Source organism: Patagioenas fasciata, chromosome Z, assembly GCF_037038585.1.
Source record: "Patagioenas fasciata isolate bPatFas1 chromosome Z, bPatFas1.hap1, whole genome shotgun sequence".
Lineage (NCBI taxonomy): Eukaryota > Metazoa > Chordata > Aves > Columbiformes > Columbidae > Patagioenas > Patagioenas fasciata.
Genome location: NC_092560.1, coordinates 82,106,835 through 82,129,347, shown reverse-complemented (window position 1 = coordinate 82,129,347; position 22,513 = coordinate 82,106,835). Strand labels below are relative to the sequence as shown.

At 43.0% G+C, this 22,513-nt stretch overlaps 1 protein-coding gene across 3 annotated transcripts; it reads right to left on the bottom strand.

Moving 5' to 3' along the window:
- Positions 1 to 846: 846 nt before the first annotated feature.
- SLC14A1 (solute carrier family 14 member 1 (Kidd blood group)) lies at positions 847 to 17,004 on the bottom strand. 3 transcript variants are annotated; one of them, XM_071802365.1, is made up of 10 exons: positions 16,842 to 17,004; positions 11,207 to 11,359; positions 10,305 to 10,494; positions 9,133 to 9,261; positions 7,846 to 8,038; positions 5,835 to 5,982; positions 5,090 to 5,224; positions 4,094 to 4,143; positions 3,205 to 3,416; positions 847 to 1,472 (listed from the first exon to the last, which is right to left on the bottom strand). In XM_071802365.1, the coding sequence occupies exons 2-9, from the start codon at positions 11,352 to 11,354 to the stop codon at positions 3,240 to 3,242; spliced, it is 1,170 nt and encodes a 389-aa protein (XP_071658466.1). In that variant the 5' UTR covers positions 11,355 to 11,359; positions 16,842 to 17,004; the 3' UTR covers positions 847 to 1,472; positions 3,205 to 3,239. The 3 variants fall into 3 exon arrangements, with proteins under 3 accessions (XP_071658466.1, XP_065716644.1, XP_071658467.1); XM_065860572.2 differs by lacking the exon at positions 847 to 1,472 and having other exon boundaries at positions 3,000 to 3,416; XM_071802366.1 differs by lacking the exons at positions 847 to 1,472; positions 16,842 to 17,004 and adding an exon at positions 15,919 to 16,182 and having other exon boundaries at positions 3,000 to 3,416.
- Positions 17,005 to 22,513: the final 5,509 nt, after the last annotated feature.

Genomic DNA, 22,513 nt, shown 5'->3' with positions numbered 1-22,513 from the left:
ATCGTGTCCAGTTGTGGCCCCTCAGTTGCAGAAGGACAGGGAACTGCTGGAGAGAGTCCAGCGCAGCCACCAAGATGCTGAAGGGAGTGGAGCATCTCCCGGGTGAGGAAAGGCTGAGGGAGCTGGGGCTCTGGAGCTGGACAAGAGGACACTGAGGGGGGACTCATTCATGTTTACAGATATCTAAAGGGTGAGTGTCAGGAGGATGGAGCCAGGCTCTTCTGGGTGACAACCAATGATAGGACAAGGGGTGATGGGTACAAACTGAAACACAAAAGGTTCCACTTAAATTTGAGAAGAAACTTCTTCCCGGTGAGGGTACCAGAGCCTGGATCAGGCTGCCCAGGGCGGTTGTGGAGTCTCCTTCTCTGCAGACATTCAAACCCGCCTGGACACCTTCCTGTGGAACCTCAGCTGGGTGTTCCTGCTCCATGGGGGGATTGCACTGGATGAGCTTTCCAGGGCCCTTCCAATCCCTGACATTCTGTGATTCTGTGTGTGGCTGCAGCCAGGGCTACTGAGCAGCTGAACCACAGGAGAACGTACTGGGCAGCAGGAGACACACCAGTGTCCGATGGTGGAGACTGGGGCAGTTACTTGACGTGGAACTGGGACTCTTGGAGAGAATTATGTGCATCATAGAATAATTTTATTTGGAAGACATCTTTAAGATCACAGGGTCCAACTGTTAACCTAGCACTGCCGAGTCCACCTCCAAACCATGTCCCTAAGAACCATGGAAGCAATGAGAAAAAATGTGGCTTAAATAACATTTATTTGATGTAAAGAAAAAAAAAAAAGAACAGTTTCAATAATAAGCTAAATTAGTTCTGTTAGCAAAGACTGTGTTATGAATAATAATTGGAAAAAGCACAATATGCATGTTCTGACTAATACACATGTCAATTTACAAAATAACTGTTATTTCGCATGGGATGATGGAAAGAATGAATTCTCTGGGTAGCATACAATGAAGAATTTATTCAGAATGATGTGCAAAATCTTTATAATGGCTGAGACATGTCCTTCATCTTTGGTTGTTTTTTTGTGCTGTGCATATTCTTTCTTTATGGTGCTTCCAAAATGTCGCTGTTGCTCAGCAACAGCAAGCTGAAACAGCATCAGTCAGAGGAAACCTGCTGATTTACACTGCTCATAAAGTGTTTGCTCTTATCCGAGTGCAGATTTTGACATCAAGATTGAAAGCTAGCCTTTGTAGGTTCTTCTCTCTGGGGCACTCGTGGTGCTGGGTGGGGAGATGTCAGTTCAAACACCATCCTTTTCCGTCCTTTTCCATCACAGTTTGACAAGTGGAGAGGTGCATCCTCAGTACAGAATGTGACCCTGTCTAACCTCAGTCTGTGGGTCGTGCCAGCATCTCCCCTAGGAACAAGACCTCATCTGGTCTCAAGGAGGTTTTCAGCCCCAACTGTAGTTCTGCACAAGACTCTGTCTTCAGCTGATTGTGCCTCCTGTACAGAAGTTAAAATTTCCTAAATATCCCCCATACACTGTTTGCATAATTTTCTTTTCCAGTGTCTTCTAGACCACTTATTTAAGAGGTAACCTGTGTTTGGAAGAGCTTAGTGGTGAATGCATCAGAAAACTTACACCAAATTCAAAGAAGTATGAATATTTGTTTTAAAAATTATCCCCACACAATATTATGTTGATATTTACCAAGTAAAACACAGCAAATGGTACATTTTCTACAAGTAATATCTGGAGTGTCAGTCATACAGAAATACTGTCAAACACCTGAAAACTTAATGCTTCAGCAGAAAATACTGCCAGCAGTTAATCCCAAATATTTTTCACTCAGATCTTGTTGGTATTCATAAAAAGACATTTTTTTTTGACTCTGCAATCTCAAAAATCAGCAGTATCACTAATCACAGGCTACTTTTTATTTCCTTTGCCACAAGAGGAACAGGTTTTGATCGACTTTCCCAGGAGCAACAACCTGATCTAATTGAAGATGCTTATGGCAGGGGCAATGGACAAGATGACCTTTAAAGGTCTCTTCCAATCCAAATCATTCTATGATTCTATGACATTACTGCATGTAGGCTAATGCCAACTGGAGGACCTGGCCATACGGAGTATTTGTGGTGAAGATGTCCATTGCAACATCAGATGAAGTATCTCAGTGAGCCACCATAGGGTGGAAAGAGATGGCATAGAAGTGACTTTGGTAAAGAATGGGGACCACACCATTTTGCTGCTCGATATCTGTGGGCCAAGGGGGGTGGTGTATGTCAAGAAGATCAACTCAAACTTGTTCTACTTGTGTACAGACTGAACAGAGATGTTTTATTGTATAGAAAAATGGACAACAGTGACTTTGCTACTGTTCTCTCCTCTGCTAGCCCATGGCCAAGTTCAAGTATTAAGAAAAATCTCAAGATTCACATAAAATTGTGTAACTTTTTACATTTTCTTTTTGCTGAAAAAGATTATTTTCACTGGCAGTTGCCTTGTTGGCCTTGAGCCTACAGATTTTTCTCTGCAGATGGGTAGACCTGAAACCTTTTTTCATTAAATAATATTAGAGCCTGACTCAAATCGAAACATCAAAAAGCTAAGGCTTATAGACACCTGATTCCTGCCATTATTGTGATTTTTATACAAGTCTTGCGTGTGTTAGCAATGCTGCCTGCAATTTATCTGTGCCCATCTTGCGTGTGATGATTGCTAACAGAAATCTCTCTCCACCGGGCCTGAGAGATTCTTCAGGCAGAATTCTTCAACCACTAATCTTCTACTTAGCAAAGGGTACTCTTCATCGCACTTCTTTGCTACTATGAAGCTCTCTAAGACACATGCTATAGCTGTCATAAGCTGGTTTTAGCTGTTAATTAGAAGTCCCATCAGATGGTGAGAGATGGTCTGCTCTTTATTGCTTTATGTCTAATTGCTGTGACTCGGATTTCACAAATTTCACAGATTTTTTTTTCTTTCTTCCCCCCCCCCCCCCGCATTTCTAAGTTGTTTCCCCACTGCTTAAAATTCAAGTGTCTTTTCAGGCATATATGGGAAAGGTCCTTCCAGCACAGCACAGTCCTATCTAATCAGGACAGGACAAGCAAATGTGATGAAAAAAATCTCTCCACTCAGAAGGTGGCAATTTTTTTTAGTCTTTTGATTTTGTAGCAGAGAAATAATGTTTTTTTTTTGGGGGGGGGAAACACCTTGTATTCGTACCTTAAAATCTTCAAAGTATCTGTCATGTTTGGTCTTTATACTTCATAGCAAGACTTCCGATGTTTCTTCATCTTCAGATAATAAGCTCGGTTGGCTTCTGGATAGGTGACTTTGGAGAGCGGTAGCTTGTAGATGGCAGAGTTGTTTGTGGTTAGTAACAGAAAGGTCAGCGCAGACAAGCAAAAAGACCATGTTCCTGATGGCACCCCAAACTGCAAGTAAAAACATAAAGCACTTATTTAATATGTGTCTTTCTTTCATTTGACTCTTTAACCCTTAAACAAAACTTAGAGCCAGGCGACTTGGCATAAGCTTTGTCAAGGAAGTCTTGACTACATTTTGCATGGAGTCTCTCTTTGGGGAGGCAGTATTTATGAGATCTTGACATTGTGCGTTAACCTGCAACATCTACCATCTGTGGTGAGAAGGCTGCCGTCTCATTGTGCATCTGCAGTAGTCTTGGATGGAGATGAGACAGGAGTGGATGTCAGAGACATTTGTTTTTATCCTAGGCTGCTGTACTGACTGCCTTTTGGCACTTGGGGAAAGCAGCTAAAGCAAATTTGAGGTTTCTTTACACATGTGGAGGGCCCTTTAATCAATTGCTTCTAGTATTAAACATAGAAATATAATTATCTCAGACATGATGGGGGCTGAACAGCGGAAATTGAGGCAAGCTCTGGGCGTGAAAAGTGGTTATGACTGAAAGTGGCCAGTTTCAGTGAGAACCACACCAAAACCCTGGGCATATAGTGTCCCCTCTCCTGGATCAGCTCTGCCTTTGGCTGAATTGTTCTCCAAGTCTTGGTGTGTTGCCTGACAAACCAGGAAAACATAGGGTGTTCAAATCTGCTGTTGGAAACAAGACCTCAGCTGATAAGGTACTTACCACGGACAACATGTTACTCACTGTTGCTCCCAGGTAGGCACTGAAGAGCGCTGTGAAAAAGAAAGGTAGTTGCTGGTGAGTTCAGTTGCTCGTGGAGGAGAACAGCAAGGATAAACGTCTCACACTGCCTTGGGTATCTCAGCCAATGTTTATGACCACACCTGGGCAGCCCCTCTGAAAGCTTTTTCCTTTGCACTGTCCCCCCTCCAACCTGGAAAGGTCTAAATAAAAAAGATCCGGAGTGATGAAAAATGTGACTATGGAAAGGGGTTTTGAAAAATGGACCTACGTGGAAAGTATGTAGCATGATGGATGGGGTTAAAGAGGAAAATAACCCTTCCACCCCCATCTTTCATGCCTCTAAGGCTAGAAGGTGGGTCAATGAGATACAAAGCTAAATCTTTTTTATATGAGCACTGAATGAGCAATAGTTTCACTCCCAGCTCACAGTGATATTGAAATTTCATATGGAATTGCCTTATAAATAATTCTTCAATCATTTTGTGTTGCCTAGCTCATGCCTTTGGTTTGCATTTCAACAGACTGGAGAAACTCTATTGTCTAACTGCAGGTGTGGACTGATCTGGACCTCCAGTTTTCTCAAAGTTTAGATATGTCCTTCTCCAAAAAAAGCTATTTGAGATTCTATCTATGACTGGAAAAAACAACACAATGCATCTAGCAACACTGAACAAACACAATTAATGCCTCAAAATTAAGTATCTAGTTTCAAAGACCTCAGTTAATCAGCATCCAGCGATCACACCTTGTGTTTTCAAATCAACCTTGGCTGAACACAAAAGCACTGCTTTTATTTTGTCAGGGTACATTAGAGAGATGGCTCCAACATCCAGCTCCACCATTCTTCAGTCTCACTTACGCCCATCTGTTCTGTCTAGAGGTGGCCGTCTGGATTCAGCCCACCCCCAGTACAAACACATCTTGTCTCGTTTCAGAAGGAAACATGGCAGTAGGGAAAACCCGTAAGGTACGTACCACAGGCAATTGCCAGCAAATGTGTCTGCCAGGTGAACGCGTAGAACATGCCTCCAATCGCCACACATGAGAGGGAGCTGTTGTAGCCCCACAACCCAGAGTAGATTTTGCTGAAAGGTGTTGCTAAGCTCAGAGCTGCAAAATAAATCAAAGATTTGTCATTCCTTGGCCAAAGGGATCAGAGGGTCTAGAAATGGCATGAATTCAACTTCTTAGGGCTCCAGCCTGCATATGTACGCTGACTTTCTATCTGTAGTTGTGTTGCTAAGGTTTAAGACTAAAGGCACTTTAATCTAATGCAGTCATGGCAGAATTTCCCTGGTGCTGCTGAGCTGAATTTGTCCATATTATTTCAGCAGAAGATATATAAGTGAAAGAGCATACATGTGAGCTCTAAATGCATCCCTGAGGCCTGCACATTCAGACTGATGGCTGCGGTTTTTATTAGGCTGCTCCTAAAACCATCAGAATGTATTCAGAAATGAAGTATTTCATGATAAAAATTCATTTCAGCCAAAAATAGTCTTACTTCTTCTGAAGATTTCCACCATCATAAAATGAGGTAAGAGAATAGGGAAGTCAATCAAAAGAATTCTTAAAACAGAAGTATATACATAATTCTTTTTTTCAAGCAGTCATTCTTCAATGGGAGAAACATTTGTGACTGTAAATGTTCCACTCATTGTGGTTCTTCTTTTATTCTCCTTGCTTTTGTACAGATATGTGACAGAAGTCAAATCCTTACCTGCCAGCATCCCCACTGCTGATCCAATTGCCGCATGCAGACAAATGAGTGGAGAAGAGATGAATAAAGCAATTAGGAAGATTCCCCCAGTCCAAGGGTTATCACAGCCATAAACCTGACCCACCCCAACTGGAATGGATTGTAGGAGCTGCAGAAATTTAAAAGAAAAAAAAAAGACAAAAAAAAAAAAAATTGTTATCAGCTCTGTAATTTCATTTTTTTTTTTTAAAGAAAAGTTTTTTTTTTTTTCTCTTCTTAGCCAGGTTCATGTTTGGCATTTGTTGTATGCAGTCTCTCTTTCTAGGCTGTAACTGGAAAGTTTGAACACATCAGGACATTTCCACAGGGTTTTCCCTTTGATGAAAATGAGTTCTGCCTTGTTCCCTAGCCATGAGCTCCTCTGCCAGATTTTTGCTCTAATAGCAAAGGTAAGTGTCTTTTGTGAAAGGACTTGGAAAGGACTTTGCTAATCATCTTTACACGTGCCACTGGCTTGGCCATTTTTGCATTCTGTTATAATACATGACTGTGAGTCTAGGGAATGGAAGTAAATGGTGCCTTTGAGAAGGTATTCAGCTCTGAGTGGCTTGATATGAGAACAATGTGGCCAATAATATAATATAATATAATATAATTACAAGACTTTACTCAGGTAAGTCTGTATCCCTGATGTATTTGTATACCTAAAACTCCCTTGGGATTCATCAGGAATATCAACGAGAATCGCTGGGTTGGTGGGACAGAGCCCAACATGGTTACAGCTTAGAGATGGTTTTAGGACACTGTTGTGGTTTAACACAGGCAGCAAAACATCGTGCACAGCCATCTGCTCATTCCACCCACCTCCATTGCGATGGAGGAGAGCATCAGAAAAAAAAAAAGGTAAACCTTATGGGTTAAGAAGAAGAGAGTTTAATAGGACAGAAGGGGAAAGAATAATAGTAACAATAGTAAAAAATGAGTCATGCACAACGCAATTGCTCACCACCCAGTGACTGATATTCAACCTGTCCCTGAGCAACAGTTCCACCAGCCAGTTTGCCCTGGTATATACACGGACCATGACATCATATGGTATGGAATATCCGTTTGGCCAGTTTGGGTCAGCTGTCCTGACTATGCCCCCTCCCAGCTCTTTGTACACCTGATACAATGTGAGGAGCTGAGAAGTCCTTGACTAAGCAACAACTAAAAAGTCAGTGTATTATCAACATTATTCTCATTTTAAATCCAAAGCGCAGCACTATATCAGGTACTAGGAAGAAAATTAACTATTTCCCAGATGAAATCAGGACAGACACTTTCTGTCAAAATGTTGTGTTCCTCCACATAGAGCAGTCCATTTATGGTCTTTATAAAATTATGCACCATGGTAATGATTATTTTAGAAATGTCACTTTTGTGTATTGCCATTCAGTGTCAATTAACTTCCTTAATCACTCCCTGGGAACCTCTCAAGATAGTCCACTGAGCCTTAGGGGAAAACGATTAGTCTAGTATCTATGTTGTTTACCACACTATGCAGGAGAATAATTTTCTTTTTTGAAAGGTGCCCCTTGGATATTAACTAAAAATATGTGAACATGTACCTGCAACCAAGTTTGCAACCATTCTTCCATAGTAATATCTGCTTACTCCTTTCTAATCAGAAAAATGCAATATTATAAGCACAGCACACTCTACATGGAAAATGAAAATTGACCTGTGAGTTGACTGGCAGTCTCAGCATAGCCTCACCTATGGGGCGCTGACCAGTATTTGTACGGTAATGGGTATTTAGATTCTAAAGGCTCTTTGGGGATTATAATTTAGATCCAACTGTAAACGGAACATACCAGATACCAAAAAGATTCTTATTCTCAAGCTAACGAAAATGTCAATTCCTAGAGTAAACCTTTACATTTTTGATCGTGGATATCTTATAAATGCAATTTTGTATTGCCAGGCCATAATGCAGAAACATAAAGGAAGAAAATACTATTCTCTAGTGGTTTTATTTGTAAAATCCTACCATTGGCATTTCAGCATCTGTCCAGGTAATGTTTGGTGTTGCTGCTGCAGGCTGGATGACAGTTGTAGGGAAGAAGAGGTTATGGGGTCCTGATGCAGCCAGGTAGAGGGTCAAGGCCAAGTTGAAAGGCAAAGTGAAAACTGGTAGATCCCACTTACAGAAGACTGAGCCTAAAGCGCTGGTGAAAACAGGGCTGCAAGAAGAACAAAATGGTGTCACTTGGGGCTTGTCAGCTAGGAAAAACAAAGCAAAACAAAACACCAAGCCCAGGATGATGATGATTATTATTATTATTATTTTAAGCTGTTTAATTTTTTCAGTCTTTCTGATAAAATCAGAGATATGCTAGGGTCATTTGGTAACACTTGGTAAATTTCTTACCCTTCCCTGGGCAGTTAGCAATGTATAGATTCCTGTCACATTATACAATATGTGGGGTGAGTTTGATGACCGTGAATGAGCAAAGATCCCTGACTTGTGTGGAGGATCCAGCGATTTAACAGAGTTTTTCCCACAGATCAATCTCAATGTTTCCTCTTTTTTTGAACAGTTCAAGTGGATTGAATTTAGGACACCCGTGCCAGGTCTGCATAAACTGTAAAGGTGGCTGTGTGTCCTTTTTCAAGCTTATGGATCAGAAGTAAAGGCTGACATCAAAGCTGTGTTTATTAAAGTGAGTGTAACACTACATGAACTTCAGGCAGACGTGTGATATGTGTGGTTTAGCAATCTCCAACTAGACATTTGGGGGCAAAAGACCAGCTTTCAAAATTTTTGCTGTCCAAGTACCTTGCAGGTTATGGTGTCATAAATATGAATAAAATATATTAGTTTGTTTTCATTAGCCATCATGTCTTGAGACCACGGCTCAGCTTCTATGCCTGAAGAGGTAAATTCTCATGACATTTTTATGTGATGGCTTAAATAGATTAAATGCTTGTGGCTGATGGTGGTGGGGAATAGTTAAAATAATGTACCGCTTGAGAGAAAGATGTGTTGACGCATTGCAGCAATGTGGCTAATATTGAGGGCACTGAATTAGATATGATCAGCTATTGATTTTTCTTTTGCCCATTGGGTTTATTTGTGATTATATGGGTATTTTATTTGTTTCATGATTACACTTGAGTTTAAAAGTGCAACTGATGACACAGATGCAGGAGCACATATGTGCCAGTTGTATTTCTTTTTCATTGTAGTCTGTAGGGTGCATAAAAATACAGTAACTCAGTCTCAGTGTGGGGACAGTGGGGCTGGAATAAGAAGAAGAAGAGCCATCCAACCTACCACGTCATGGACACCAGTGCTACTGGCAGGAGAAGCCACCAGTGGTAGTCTCCCTTAGCAGAGAAGACGGCCATAAGCAATCCCACCAAGACGCCGTTATAGCCATACAGACCTGCTGCAATGGCTGATCTGTGTGAGAGAAACAACCGCAGAATCAGAGAATTGTTGAATACCAGACTGGATGGGAGCACAAGGATCATCTGGTCCAACCTTTCTTGGCAAAAACTCAGTCTAGACAAGATGGCCCAGCACAGAATCCAGCTCATTCTTAAAAGTGTCCATTGTTAGGTGATCCATGACTTCCCTGGGTAGATTATTCCAATGGCTCATCTCATTCTGAAAAATTTCCCTCTTGTGTCCAATCGTAATCTCTCCAGGAGTAAATTGTACCCATGGCCCCTTGTCTTTTCCATGTCACTCCTTGTAAAAAGGGAGTCTTCACCCTCCTTGTAGCCATCCTTTAAGTAGTGGAACATGGTAATGACAACCATTGACAACGGGTAATGGGTTCAAACTGGAACACAAGATGTTCCACTTGAATATGAGAAGAAACTTCTTATCAGTGAGGGTGCCAGAGCCTGGAACAGACTGCCCATGGAGGTTGTGGAGTCTCCTTCTCTGCAGACATTCAAACCCGCCTGGACACCTTCCTGTGGAACCTCAGCTGGGTGTTCCTGCTCTGGCGGGGGGATTGCACTGGATGAGCTTTCCAGGTCCCTTCCAACCCCTGACATTCTGGGATTCTGTGGTTCTGTGATGAGATCTGCCCTGAGCCTTCTTTTCTCAAGGTTGAACAAGCCCAGTTCTCTCAGCCTTTCTTCATATGGTGGCTGCCCAGTCCTTTCTTGATATCTTCCCCCTTGCAGATGCTTTGCTCAAATCACCCCCTCCCCATGCAACCATGACTCTGTGATGACGACCTGCCAAGACTTCAACACCGACCTTCTGTTTCCCAGGTCCTATGTCCTCTCAGCCCCAGCTGTCCCTTCCACATTTATGTTCAGTGTCCCTTTGCATCAGACACAGCTGGTGGGAAGATCTGTCTGGTCCCATCAGACCAGATATATAGCCAGTGTAGGTTAAATACATGTTTTTCACCCGTGTTGCTTCTTTAACACATCAGTCAGCATTGAGCTATAGGCTGGGTTTGAAGGGGAAAAGGATGAACTCACCTGTCCTGACCCAGAATAAGTGCTGTTAATGTTGAGACAACTGTTCCTAAGCAACCTGTGAGCGTCCACCACGAGTTCTGCACCAGGAAGCCAGCAACCATGATAAGCCCACTGAGGGGATTGTTGACAAACATCACCTGGGATATCCCACGCAGCACCCAGTCAATGAACTGGATCATGAGAGGTTTACCTGGAAGAGGTAAAATTAAATAATAATTAAAAAAATATATGCAGATGATACTGATTTGGGATGTTTGTTTCCAAACTCGGAAAGAGTTTTGGCAGTGGGACTTGGCAGCATGACTGAAGACATGAATCAACAAGACTGTAAAACCTGACTGGGATTTAATATGGTCTATACTGGAGTCTCACAGCTGGAAAGCTGAGATGAACAATGTGTTTGCCAGAGTCCCCTGTTATAAAGTACCTTGGCCTGGTTTCATACGAACAGGCTAATTTATGATGTCTGTGCCTCAGATGGCAAATTGTGTGTGTATCCCGTTACTGATTTATTACAGGGACCAAACACACCTACCTATGAGTAATTTAACTTCACAATGGCAGTGGGCTTGACAGAAACCGTTCTGCTGATAGGACAGGGAGCATTATGAAGAATGGCAGAGCACAAAATAACCATCCTGGGCTATGTTCTGTGGGACTAAATTCGCTTTGTACATGGCATGTTGGGAGGTAAATGCCATCTCAGTCATCCTCAAGATTTAAGCAGTGTGTGGATCTCTGCACAAAGCTGTTTTTTTCCCCTCCAAAATGGAAATAAATCATGGCAGGGAGAACTTCTGTACTATTCCAACTTGAATCACATTACTGAGAAGTTAGTTATTACTCCTTTGATGTAATTTTTCTTTGGAATCCCCTTATTAGTCATGATGAAGTAGATTTACCTTTTAGCCAGGCTCCAAATTCCTTCATGTCTCCAGTGATGTACCCAACAGCTCTGCAAACTCTCTTCCCAGCTTTGCTTAGTGGATTCTGCTTTATTGGATTTCTTTCCCCCTTGGTTTCTATCTTGACATCAACGCTGTTTTCCATGGTCCCTTTGGTAAAATTCAAGGGAAAAAAAAAAACCACAGTTCATTTCAATGACTCTTACTGATCTGTGTTTATTCTCTCTACCACATACTGTTGCTCACTATGTGTTATTTTGGAGCCAGAAAGAGGAAAATCCTTACTCTGAACACCTGATTCTCATATTTCCGTGAGCACATTTTCTCTTCTTGTGCTCTTGGGACCCCGTGCTGTCCTTCCAGACTTTCATACAGTCATAGATGTGAACACCAGAAGGAACTGCTGAGCATCATGTCACAATGGTATTTCACTTTTTATCGACATCCTGCTTAGTGATACTGTGTTTTCTAGAAATCAAGCACCTCTTGATGCAAAGGGTGATATTAAGCGACATTAGGAGGCATCGACTTCACAGAAGTTAAAGCTTAACTCAATATTCAACTTGAAAGAAGCTGAACGCAGAAGCTGGTAGAAGTTGAACCAGAATCCAGAAAGATGATTCAATAACTGAATTTTCCCTGCTACTAACCCTATATTTCCAGTTTGAATTGATCCATCAGCCATCAATAAGAGGCACCTAAAGGTAGGTTTATAGGCCTCTGTACTGTCACTTGTTAGGATCAGTTCAACCTTTCTCATGAGCATGGGCTTAGTTGTTCATGGTGCCTTACTCTGTTACACACGTGAATACATACTGTTTTTTTCTCTATTGTACTTTCAGCTGTCCCACCTTCAGAAGTACCCAGCACTGATTTGAGACATCAAAGTTCAAATTCAGATGATTGATTTCCCTTCTGCCTTAGTCATGTTGCCTTCTTCTCTCAGTAGGGTGTTAGCTGGTCTGCACTTGTCTTTGCTCTTTAGGATAAGACAAGATAGGTGACCACCTTTTGGGACCTGTAGTACGAAACCCTCAGTGACTAATGAAATTTAGCAGGCAGTATATCAAGACATGTATAAGATAGGGTAGCGTTGTAGGCCAAACAGAAATGTTTAGGCCTAAATTAAGGTGTTTGGAGCATCCACACAGGACTGACAGAGATGGGTTCCATACGGTAGACATGCCAGGAACTGCTAGAACACCCTTTAGCACCTCACATAGCTCTAGACAACTTCCTTCAGTCACTTCCTTCAGATACTTGCATCTAACTGCAAACACTGGATTTTAAAAATGATGTCTTATATGGACATTTTTTGTTTCATGGCCAATTCTTAGTATTAAGTCAGCAAATTAAAAACCAGCCAAACATTTCTCTGGAGCGTACTCAGTTTCCTGAAGAGCAGGACTAATTCCTGGTAATTGTCAGGACAAAGAAAACGCATGACCAGGTACATTATTGAATGAATACAGACCCAGAGCTGCTTCAGGTCTCACTGGTCAGTAACAGCTTGTGCAAGAAGTGCAGTATTTAAGTCATGACTTAATAGTCTAAATAAGATGTTACAAGCGATAGTTTGAGTTAGCCCTTGACTCACTTGCAACTTCAGTAAAAACATTCTTGGCATCTGGGAAGAGAATTAATAGTTCAGAAATGCATGTGTTGAGTACTTAAGTTGAAGCAGCCTCCCCCTGGGCATTACACTTATACATATGGTCAAGCAGCTCTGAGTCTGTGCAGAGAAATGGCTGGGTAACGTACATCCTGGCCAGTTACTTACTGTATGTCATTGGAAGGCTGATGGTGTCATTTCAGGGAGTAGTAAATACTTGTAGAAATAACAAATAGGTATTTTCTGCCTTCTGTCAGTGGCCCAGTGAAGACAAGGATGGGTGTCATACGAAAGAGGATGAAGGCAGGACCAGTAAGTAGAAGGATATTGAATTTGACTTTGTGTAGAACACACTACTACACTACTTTGTGTAGCAGCTTAACTATAGGAAGAAGAAAAGGATGAGGCTGTTGCTAGGGATGGTGTCTTAGTGCTGGAAGGCTTATTCTTGGCTCAGTTATAATTCATTACCTTGATTCATTAACCTTCGCTTTTCTCATATTTTATTCTGAAATAATAGAATAAGCGAATTGTCTGCACTTTCAGTTAAATCAAAATTTCCAGCCAAGATAAATGTTCTTCATTTGGTGAAAGTGCATTTACATTTTCAATTTAAAGAATCTTCCTATTTGTGTGGCTTAGGCTTTCTCTGTTGCTAACCCATAAAGTCAAGGGCTGTTGCATTTGTGTTTGCAGAGTGATGTTGTGTGTCCCGTGCTAGCATGCCCAGTATGTTTCCATGCATGCCAAGTGAGGGGCTGTTGGCACTGCAGGAATCTTCAGAGTGGGGTGTAATGTGCATGTGAAGAGGTGTTGGAGTCACTGTCTGTTCTCCTTGCACAGTGGAGGATAAAAGGGGTCAAGTTGCAGGCCCTAATTAATCAAAACCTGATTAATTTCTTTGCCACAGGAAGGCATTTAATCACAGACTTAAGGCAGTCCTGCATGGTGCAAGCCTCAGACTGCAGAATTCCTCTGCTCTGGGTTTCTATGGGCAGAAATAAAGTCAGGTCAATGCACCTGGTACAGCAAAAAGACCAGGTGACCAGGTGAGTGATTTCCACTGACCTGACTTGAACTTCACCCCCAACAAAGCCTGAGTCAAAGCTCTATGTACTTGTTCTTCCTGAATATTCAAAATAGTAGATTTGGGGGGGTGATCATAGGTACCTCTGGTCATCAGTGCTGGTCAAACTTAGGTTCATTCTGCCCCTGTCTATCAATCATGTGTCTCTCTAGAGAAGGATCACATGAACTTTGGTTCCTCTTCTATATGAGTTTGTATATACTAAAGGGGAGGAAATCATCATGAAACACACTCATCACTTGCAGAACAGCCTGGTCTCTAATAGACAGGATAAGAGCACTCTTGGTTTCAGGCGGGGTCTTTGTGACCCTGTAAAGACCCAGATTCAGTCCCATTGGCTTCACCACCACCCCAGATCACATCCCAGGTGCTGCGACGAGGCTGCCTCCTATATGTATTGGTTTGGCTGCCACCACAGCTGTGAGGCTCATCCCACCTGTCCAGAAGGAGGACTTGCACTACTTCTACTTAGTTGTCCAAAGAAAGTACAAAGGAGTCATGAACCAACTAAAAACTGGCACCAGCATAGAATATTGTGGGCAATTTTAATAATTCCTGATGTTATAAGTAGCAGTAGCTGCCATAAATGCTCTGATTAAGGATCTGCCAACACATCACCTTGTTCTAGGGAGTAGGCAATAGCAGCTATTTGAGAAAGGGCAGAAGAGAAATGGTGTCTCATTAAACAATAATGGAGATGCTCAGAGAGTTCTAAGGCAGTGATGTCTGAATTTTAATTCAACCTGACGTGTGTGTGTGTTCTGATGGTGATTCCATGAAGGTCAGTTACATTAACATGTGGTTTCCAGCCAAGTTTTGTGTGTTTTTGTTTTGTTTTGTTTGTTTGCTTGTTTTTGTATTGTTTCCTAGTGCGTGGAGGAAGGAAATGGAAATATATTGCGAAAGGGCCATTCTGCTGGAAACTGCTGTTTAGCTTCTGCAGGGGGCAGGTGATTTTTTATTCCTTGTTTCTCTCAGTCTGGAAAAATGTTTTTCGATCTCAGATTCTTAACTAAGGCCTGTGTAAGCCCTGCTCTTGGACACAGAGGTTGAAGTGCACTCCCTGGTCTCACATGTGCTCTGGAGAGGTGCTCCAGACACACATTTGGTAGCAAATGCAATGTGGGGTCCTGATGCTGGTGTGTAGGAGCAGCAACAGCACCAAGGCAGAGCAAGTCTGAACGTGATTTTCATCTCTTGTGGTGTGTGCTCTGCTTGTGCTCCGACTTGTGCTCTGCTGTGCATTCAGAGGAACTGTTTGAAACTATTTTCCTATCACGTACCATGGAAAGTGAGAGCTAGATTTGGGGCACTGGTAGTTTTCCCCAGTGATTCCAGATGTTTGTTGCTCATTCTTGCCTAGATATCTCTGTGCTGATGTATAATGTCTCACTGCCATCCTCATTAAGGGCTGCTCATGTAAGTGAGAGGGAAAGTTTTGCAGCTAAAAGTACCTAAATACTTTTTGTATCAGCTATGAAATGGAACCCATGAGAGTAGAAAACAAATCCAAACCAAACTAACAGATGTTTCTCTTGCATGAAAATCAAATAATCATAGGGTCCAGAAGCTAATCTTTTTTTTTTTTTTTAATTATCTTTTCAGAGTTAATAAATGTCTCATAACAAACTACCAATGTTACGCAATTTCTTGTCTCCCTAAATCAATTTCTCTTCCACTTGTATACACTTTCTGCACGTCACACCGTACCTACGCCATCCCAGCAGTGACTCGTTATAGCTGCAGCGAAGCACACTCTGTGCTGCTGCTGCACACCTGCAACATCTGGCCTGCAAACGCTTTGTTGTTCACATGCTGAAAATGAGACAAGCCCTGTCACACGTGCATTGTGTGTTATGCCTCTTAGAGCGGTGCTGTGTTGCAGCGGGGAGAGAAGCAGAGGCTTTTATTTGGCTGATTTTTTAATACTAACAGGCAGTGGTTATTTCCAGGCTGGTGCCTGTGCTGCTAGGTGTTGGGCTTTTACCTCTAAAAATGCAGCAGACTTACCTAGCACTTTCTTTTCTTCCTGGAATTTTCCTTTCTCCCTGATGAAATTCAAGTTGCTCTGTAAATCTGGAGGATTTAAATTACCGTACGGTATTTGTTTGTCCAAGGAACTGCTACCACACAATGACAGTCATTGTATCTTGCATTCTCCGAATTGTTGCTGTGAAGTGTGCGGGCAGGCAGCTCTGTGTGCAGCATGTTTTTAGAGGAATTCCTGCATCCAAGTACAATAGTAGGAAAGGGCCAGATTCTCAGCAACTCTGATTCCAGCACAGCCTGTGTAATGCCACCAGTTTAGTAAAGCTGGAGAAGTATAGTGTTGTGTTATGTATAGGAACACACGTGTGCACAAGCACACTCCCCAGAACAATGAGATTATAATGCACTTGACCCTCACTGAAGAAAATAGTCCAGGTTTCCCCATAAAAGATATATTTCCAAAGCATTAGTTCAAAGGAAAGCTTACCCCTCAGATTCAAATATTCATTAAGCTCATTCGCAATTCAATTTTTGGAGATCTGTCTCTCAGGGTCAGAGAAATCCAGAGATACTATCACATTAACTATATATTATTACTGTCTCGGCATTTTTCATTTTGCAGAATGGAAAGGCAGTAAAAAGGACATGTTAAAGAGTTTCAGCTTTTAATTTTTTTTTCTTTTTATCAAAGGTTCAGCCAACTGGGCTAAGCAGTAATAGTAAATCCTCACCCTGCTAGAAAATCCTCAATAACTGAACTTCTTATGACATTCCCTAAGCCCCATGCTCCTCTTGAGCCTTAGCTGCTCTCACTCAGGAGCACTGTTCAAATGCTGCTTGTTAGGTATTTTGAGGGAGAAGAAACCTCCAGGTAAGTCAGTAACTCAGCAAAAAGATGCATGTCTATTGCTGTGCATTAAAAGAAACAAACAGAGACCTCTTACCTCTTCGAAGAGTTCAGGGGTAGATGTTGCTTTGCTGGCTGGGATGGAAAGAAAGCAGGGCTAAGAGAGTGGGAAAAAGAAAATGCCCCACCAGTTTATATAGGCTATCATGGCTCGTGGCCTGATATTACTAATTAGTTTGTTTCTCCTCCCACTTGGTGAGCTCCAAGCAAATGTTAAGAAGTTCCCTCTTGAATTCTCCACCTTTCCTCTTGCTCTGTCCTTGGTCTCTTGCCAAAAGCCTCTCCAAATGTCCTCTTCCCTGCTGCTTGTTTTATTTAACTCTGTCTTTTCTCCTCCTCCACCACTTAAAAGGACTCAAGGCTTCAAAGAAGACTCTCGATACACCTGAGCTTGACCTCCTCAGCGTTATCCTCCTTATCCACGGCAGCTCAGAATCCTTCCCTCTCAGAACACTGACCCACCTGGGAATGTGCATCACAATGTGTCACATTCAGCAGGCTGTCGAGTTTTCTCATTTCTGGGTAGTTTTCAGAAGCACTATCTGCTAACACACCAAAGTGGAGAACCTGGTGGCCTTCTGTTGTTCAGTTTATTTCCATAATTCATTTGGGAAAGTCAAGGGGTATTTTTTTTTTTTTTCAGCCTGACTCACTGGAGGAATCTGAAATATCAGAAGTGTGGCATATTTGAGAGCTTTATAAGGCTGTGAAATTGCTGTGACAAGCAGAGAAGAGGCTGGAGAAGGAATTCTCAAGAGAGTGCATTATAGAAGAAAGGGCAGAGAAGAAGTCAGTGAACTTAAGGAACCTGTTAGGATGATGTAAACCAGAGTTTCATTCACTTCCCAACTCTTTTACAGTGATGACTTGCACAAGCAAACCTGCAACTTCACCTGAGTGCTGGAGCGAATGGTTTGCTGTTGAACCAGAACCCATCAAGCTTTATGACTTTGCTCCCTCCAGCCCTGTGGAAACAACCTCAGCATATAAAAGGGCTGGAGCAATGTAATTCTCACTGTGTTCATTCCCAGAGTGTCTGTCTGATGCTGTTTGGTGCTGGGCTGGCAGAACTCATCTTTCCTTCTCTGGAGAGAGGGAAAGAGGAGTAAAGAATCATGAGATGAAATAGAAACAGATTTAATAGAATCGTAGAATCATTTTGATTGGAAGAGTCCAACCATAACTAAACCTAGCACTAGCCCATGAACCCAAGAGCCTCATCCATGCATCTTTTAAACCCCTCCAGAGATGGTGACTCCACCATTGCCCTGGGCAGCCTGTTCCAGTGCTTCATAACCCTATCCATGAAGAAGCGTTTCCTCATATCCAATCTGAACCTTCCCTGCTGCAACTTGAGGCCACTTCCTCTCATCCTAAATGATAAATAATAATAAATAAATACAAAAATAGTAAAAGAAAAATGATACAATGCAAGTCTGTAATCACTAGAATGTGTGGTCCCAGCAGTGAATGCCAGAAGATGGACACCACAAGCACAGTGTGTTCAGTAAAGGTGCAGAGATAACAGCAGAACACAGGGAAGGTTCTGGAACCAGGCTCTGGGAGAAGGAACAGGATCAGGACCCCCTCAGGCATGTTGACCATTTAGAAAAGAGAGCCATTCCCAGCAGCTGCCCACTTAAATATGGAATGTGATACTCATTGTATTAAACATTTTTGTTGGTCAGCTTGTATCAGTTGTCCTGTATCTGGTTGTCCCTGCATTATACACCTGCTTCCTTGCAAAACATGATAAACTGAGGGACAACCTTGGCTTCCCTACCAACAAACATAAACGTCAGTGAATTCTCACATTATTTCATACCAAGTCCCAAACATAGGAGAGTTACTAGAAGAAAACAATCACTCTGTCCCAGGGTGCTGTCTTGTTATGCTTGAACTATATTCAAAAACAAAGGGACCACACTGACTAGCAGTAAGAAAATTAACTAACTTCTTGGAAAATTACCTGGCTTCAGCCAAAACACCACACTGCCTTTTGATGGAGAAGTTTCTGACAGGAGATTGCATTTTTCTTTTTATCTTCAAGAGTGGTATTTCTGCTAACAGTTGTCAACTTAGCACTGCTGCGTGAACAAACCTTCATAAAACACACACCAGTGTCATTGAAACCAGCACCTTTTCTGCTCTCTGTGAAAGGGATGCAGTGCATGAAGCAGGCAGGATTTGCTGTTGGGCTGCCCTGTTCCCATCTCGGGAGTGATGTGTTGGCTCTGCAGGCTCAACAGCTGCCTTCCCCTTCCAGAAAACCAGGTTCAGGTCTGTTCTGTCTGATTCTGGCACTGTAATGAGGTGGTTGACACATTGGAGGAGATTAATAAAAAAGTCACTGGCTTGTAGGTCTTTGATGGATGTCTTGGAGAGATGCCTTGTTTAGATTATCAAAGAGCTGGTTAATAAGTAACAGGATCAGAGTCTGCTGATGCCTACATGGGAATGAGGTCCCTGGCAGCAGCTTACTCTGTCATCTAGAGTCAGAGGAGTGATGTTCTCCATTGCCATGTGACAGGTTCACTGGACCATAGGTGCATCTAGCCATGGGGAGGGTTTAATTACTGTGACGATTACCTTAGGAAATCCCTAGATTTCCAACAATTACTCTCTAAAAGGGACTGGGCCAAATCCCAGATTGGATGCTGGAATCAGCTGCAGGAGAGCCCATGTGCCTTAGCCAGTCCTGAGGATGGAGATTCTCTATAGGACTGGTGCAGAAGAGAAGGAATGGTAGAAAACCTCCCAGATATAACTCAGTCCATGTCAAGCCAGGTGCTCCCTGCTAAACTCCACTGCTGAGCACTCTAAGGTGTAGGTGTCTACTCCTGGTTTTTGCCCTTTTGGATTCCAGGTGGGGAGACTGGAAAAGCAGAGGCCATTCCTTGTCAAAAGGATCAAGATGTGCCATGTGTCTGTTATTTACTGAGTCCAGGTCTGGGGTCCTCTGCATAGGTCAGACATGGACCTGCTGGAGAGAGACCAGAGGAGCCACAGAAATGATCCGAGGCTGGAATAGCTCTGCTGGGAAGACAGGCTGAGAGAGTTGGGGTGTTCGGCTGGAGAAGAGAAGCTCTGGGGAGATCTTATTGTGAACTTTTCTGTGCTTAAAAGGGGCCCATAAGAAAGATGGGGACAGACTTTTGAGCAGGGCCTGTTGTGATAGGACAAGGGGTGATGGTTTTAAACTAAAGGAGGGAGATTCAGGCTGGACATGAGGAGGAAATTGTTGTCCCTGAGGGTGGTGAGAGCCTGGCCCAGGTTGGGCAGAGAGGTGGTGGCTGAACCATCCCTGGAGACATCCCAGACCAGACTGGACGGGGCTCTGAGCAACCTGAGCTGGTGAAGATGTCCCTGCTCATGGCAGGGGTGGCACTGGGGGAGCTGGGAAGGTCCCTTCCAACCCAAAATATTCCGTGATTCCATAACTCTATAATGTGCAAACTGATCATGTAGGTAACACAGGTGACTAGCAACTTGCCTCTTCATTTTAGACACATGTGAAGACCACTTGGTGCTGAGTGCAAGGCAACTGGGGTTGTTGTCTGGCATGTAAGTCCCACATAATGAAAGAGAACTGAATCCATGGCTTAACTTATCAGCTGTCTGCTGATGGAGCTGGTTGTTGTGTTTCTTTTGCCTGCTGTGCTCTGTAAGACAGTGGCTCTGAGAACTTCTCTTCGATCTAGCACAGTGGTTGACATGAACAGAACAGGCATTTGTGGTTGGTGGTTAGTACCTGAGCTGTCCCAGAGAAATGCCCCAGTGATCCATGACTATGTCAGCTTGCCAAGCAGGAGCCATCTAGTTGTGTTAACTGGGTATAGCGCTTGAACTCATCAGATCTGCCAGAAAAGACTCTTAGGGCCCTAATTCAGCTTCACACACTGTATCTCCACGCCCCTCTCATGGCTCAGAAAAACAGTTGGTAGCAGATTACCATTATGTTGCTGGTTTTGCCTGTGCTCCTCAGCTCAGATTGCACTGAAGAATTAGGTCTGCACAAGGAGCGGCATCAGTGTTTGGACTCCAACAGGAGCTTTAAAGTTACGTAAATCCACGTATGGAGCTCTGCAGATCACTTTAACTCAAGTTCTGGTCTACAAGTTGTGGATGTGTGAAACACAGCCAATGTTTGTAGGCTCCTTGTCATGCCTCATTGGCAGGGAAATCACTCCCTGGAGCTGAGCTCCTGTAGCTGGTTGCTGCTGAGAAGAACGGCTTTACCTTCTTACTCTCCCCATCAGATGTTTGTACAAATGGATAAGATCCTCCTGAACCTTCACTTCTCCAGGCTGAACAGTCCCATCTCTCTTGGCCTCTGCTTTCACAACAGGTGCTCCAACTCCTTAACTATCTTAGTGGAGCTTTTCTGGACTCACTCATTCTGTCCCCAGCTTCCTGTTCCAGGGAGCCCAAAACTGGTCACTGTACCCCAGGTACGTTTCACCAGTGCTGAGTAAAGGAGAAGAATCACCTCTCTCGATGTGATGACAAAGCTTCTCCTAATGCAGTCCAGGAGGCTATTTGACATCTATACTGTAAAGGCACATTGCTGGGTCGTGGTCCACCTGGTGTCCACCAGAACCCCCATGGCCTTTTTTATTAATACTAAGCTGCCTTCCAGCTTCGTGGCTCACAGCATTTGCTGGTGCATAGATTTTTTCCCTCCCCAAATGTAGAACATTGCACTTCTCCTTGTTCAACTTCATGAAGTTCGTGTCAGCCCATTTTTCCAGCCAATTGAGGACCTTCTGGATAGCAACACATACCCTCTAGTTTTGTATCAGAAACTACTCCTGGTTTTGTATCTTCCACAAATTTGCTGAGGGTGTACTCTACCCCTCACCTCAGTCATTAATTAAGAAGTTAAACAGTTTTGGCCTCAGTATAACCCCTGCGCTATACCACTAATGACTGGCCTCTAATTAGAATTCAGGCCACTGATTACAACCCTGTAAGCCCAACCATTCAGTCAGTTCTCAGTCCACTTCACTGTTCACTTATCTAGCCCATACTTCATTAGCTTGTCTATGAGGAAGTTACGGAAGAGAGTATCAAAACCAAATGATGCTTCAGAACTGCACCAATGACTTAGGACCATAGGATAAGACATGTTGGAAGGGACCTTTGCATTTCATCTGGTCTAGACTCCTGCTGTAAGGCTGACTTTGACCAAAAAAAACCTTAGAAAATAATTAACTTGCAGAATTTTTTGCAATCTGTGATTTGTCTGGAGTAGCAATGAAAATGAAGGAATGGCTGGAGGGGGAGACAACCACATGGTGTGTTGAGAGAGCATGATGCTCAGCCCCAAGCCGGCTGAGGAGGCAGCTACTTTGGCCAGGTATGGGCTGAGCCATACTGGAGGCACGAACATCTTCAAGTCTGTGTTTGTTGGCATCTGTGGCCATGTTTCTTTTCATCATCTTGTTGTTCTGAGCAAAAGCTGAGTGGAAAAATCTGTTTAAGCACATAGCACCAAGGGGTCTGTCACTATCTTGCACTTGTTTGTTGAGGGAAGCAATTTTGGGTTCGTACAGAGTGGACCAAAAGCCAGGCTGGTGTGAGCAGCTTCTACTCCTTCATTTTGGCCTGTAAAAATTCTCTAGAGAAAGCTGAGATTTGACATTCCTTTGTGTGACAACTGGATGATGTTTGGCGAGTGGCTGTGGCGGTGGCTGGAGAGGAGAGCCA

Coding starts and splice junctions, on each gene's coding strand:
- SLC14A1 (XM_071802365.1), bottom strand. CDS start 11,354: ATGGAAAACAGCGTTGATGTCAAGATAGAAACCAAGGGGGAAAGAAAT. Junction 9,262..10,304: donor CTTATTCTGGGTCAGGACAG/GTGAGTTCATCC, acceptor TCTCTCACACAG/ATCAGCCATTGCAGCAGGTC. Junction 5,225..5,834: donor AGCAGTGGGGATGCTGGCAG/GTAAGGATTTGA, acceptor TTTATTTTGCAG/CTCTGAGCTTAGCAACACCT.